The 2,431-nt window shown below is 40.1% G+C and overlaps 1 protein-coding gene across 1 annotated transcript; it reads left to right on the top strand.

Moving 5' to 3' along the window:
• Positions 1-503: 503 nt before the first annotated feature.
• Positions 504-1,622, top strand: LOC114259807 ((-)-isopiperitenol/(-)-carveol dehydrogenase, mitochondrial). Its single transcript, XM_028199834.2, has one exon. The coding sequence runs from the start codon at positions 677-679 to the stop codon at positions 1,484-1,486; it is 810 nt and encodes a 269-aa protein (XP_028055635.2). The 5' UTR covers positions 504-676; the 3' UTR covers positions 1,487-1,622.
• The last annotated feature ends 809 nt before the right edge of the window (positions 1,623-2,431 follow it).

Raw genomic sequence — 2,431 nt, 5'->3', positions numbered from 1 at the left:
TCCTATAAAACCAACAGATTTTCTCTGGACATAAACTTAAGACAAGGGGGAAAAACTGCCAGAGAGAAAGAGTACTAATCAACACCAAACAAAATCATGGGCATTTTGCATGCTAAAAGTAGCAGCAGATCTGAAAATTTTCTGAGAATAATTAGATTTTTTAGAGAAATTTGGACTGAAATTTCTCTGGACCAATTTTCTCTGGACTGAAATTTCTCTGCACCAATTTTCTCTGGATTGAAATTTCTCTGCACCAATTTTCTCTGGATTGAAATTTCTCTGAACCAATTTTCTCTGGACTGAAATTTCTCTGGATCAAGGTTGAGGGACCTTAGACATTATGAAAATATTGTTGATGGACCTTAGACATCATAAAAATATTTGATGTCCTTTATGCTATAAAATCATAATATCAAGGACCTTAAAAAAAAAACCCCTAAAAAAAAACTATTAGAATAGTCAACTCTTAAATAGAATAGAAAATAATAAAATTAACTATAATAATTAACCTACTTCTTTTAAAAAGATGCTCTAATAGACATTTTTCATTACAATCATACGTAAGGTAGATGGTGTTAGTCCAAAATTTGTTACACCGTAGTCTTGTATTATTGGCCATAGTGCAGCAGTGAAGAGTAAGAAAACACAAGCCTCCATCTTCCACACCATTGCGAAGATGGCGGACAATAATACTACTACTACTCTATCTCACACAAACAGGCTACAAGGCAAAGTTGCCATCATCACCGGCGGCGCAAGCGGCATCGGCGAAGCCACAGCACGTCTCTTCGCCCATCACGGTGCACGCGCCGTCGTAATCGCTGACATCCAAGACCAAAAAGGCCAAAAACTCGCTGAAACCATCGGCTCACACCGCTGCATCTACCTCCACTGCGACGTCACCGACGAAGACCAAGTCAAATCCACGGTCGAATCGACGGTCCAGATTTATGGCCAGCTCGACATCATGTTTAGCAATGCCGGAATCGTAAGCAGCTCCGATCAGGTAATCCTCGACCTCGATTTTCCACAATTCGATCGCCTTTTCGCCGTCAACGTCCGTGGCATGGCGGCTTGCGTGAAGCACGCAGCGCGTGTGATGGTGGAGCGGCGCGTGAGGGGGAGTATTGTGTGCACGGCGAGTGTGGCGGCTAGTAAGGGGACGAAGAGGCGCGTGGATTACACGATGTCGAAGCACGCGGTGTTGGGGCTGGTTCGGGCAGCGAGTCAGCAGCTTGGGGAGTATGGGATTAGGGTGAATAGTGTGTCGCCGTACGCGGTGGCGACGCCGTTGATGTGTGAGAATCACGGGAAGAAGGCGGAGGAGGTCGAGGAGGCTTTTGCGGCGATGAATCCATTGAAAGGGATTGTGTTGAAAGTTGAGCATGTTGCTGATGCTGTGTTGTTTCTCGCCTCCGACGACTCTGCGTTTGTCTCCGGCCATGACCTTGTTGTGGACGGTGGATTCATGAATCATACATCGTGAAATTGATCAATGTTTTGTGTCATTTGTAAGTGTGGAAATGGCTAGAAATTGTTTTAAAATGGGGTTTAGTATGGGAAATAAGTGGCCATTTTGATCAATCATTTGAGAGAATGAATGTTAGACAACTTAAAACTAACGGTATGTTAGCAAGGTTAGCGATTTGCATTTTTAAATTGACAAATTTATCTATAGTAATATGATAATAGAGTAGGCAACTCGGCACTATATTGTGGTGATTTGGAAACTTCAAAAAAAGTTGCATTTTGTGCAGCTCAAAAACGCAGCATGTAGCAGCTGAAAACGCAGGTTGATCATTTGGGAAAATCATAAAACGCAGGTTGTAAAATTACAAGACGGTACTCCATGTTTAGAAGTTAAGGGTAAATTTCTTAATTTGGGTGGAGATATCTTAGTCATTTTATTATGATGTGACATTATAAGCAAATATTAACTCAAAAAGGCAATAAGTAACTTTTTATCAATCTTCCAAACTACTTTCTAAATAAGTCAAAAAACTTGGTAAAAAATTAAAAACTAATTTTTTACCAACTTTTCAAAACACTTCACTGTTGTATGTATAACAAATAAAAAATTAATACACATGATATCACATGAATTGTAGATATAATTACGAGAATTTTTATGGGTATTAAACATTCTCCTTTCTATATTTTCTGGCTCATTTGAGACAATGAAAACACCATATCACAAATTGAGCATCACCCATTACTAGGGGTGTAAATTTAGCTTGGCTTGGTTCGATCCATGTTCGACTACGAGGCTAAAATTTAGACTGGACCATAGGCCAAAAAATTAAATTCAGGCCCAAGGAGTATTCAAGTCTCGGGCGGGCTGGGCCTTAATATTTTTTAAATTTTTTCTATCAAAATTTTATTCTTTTCTATAGAAATGGCACTAGGTCCTAGGCAAGCCAGGTCTCAGGCT

This window comes from Camellia sinensis, chromosome 15 (genome assembly GCF_055761805.1).
Source record: "Camellia sinensis isolate YWXY chromosome 15, ASM5576180v1, whole genome shotgun sequence".
NCBI classification, from domain to species: domain Eukaryota; kingdom Viridiplantae; phylum Streptophyta; class Magnoliopsida; order Ericales; family Theaceae; genus Camellia; species Camellia sinensis.
The sequence above is the reverse complement of the archived record's forward strand: the minus strand, read 5'-3'. Positions and strand labels throughout refer to the sequence as shown.

What these genes read in the sequence shown, in the direction of transcription:
- LOC114259807 (XM_028199834.2), top strand. Translation starts at nt 677, where the DNA reads ATGGCGGACAATAATACTACTACTACTCTATCTCACACAAACAGGCTA.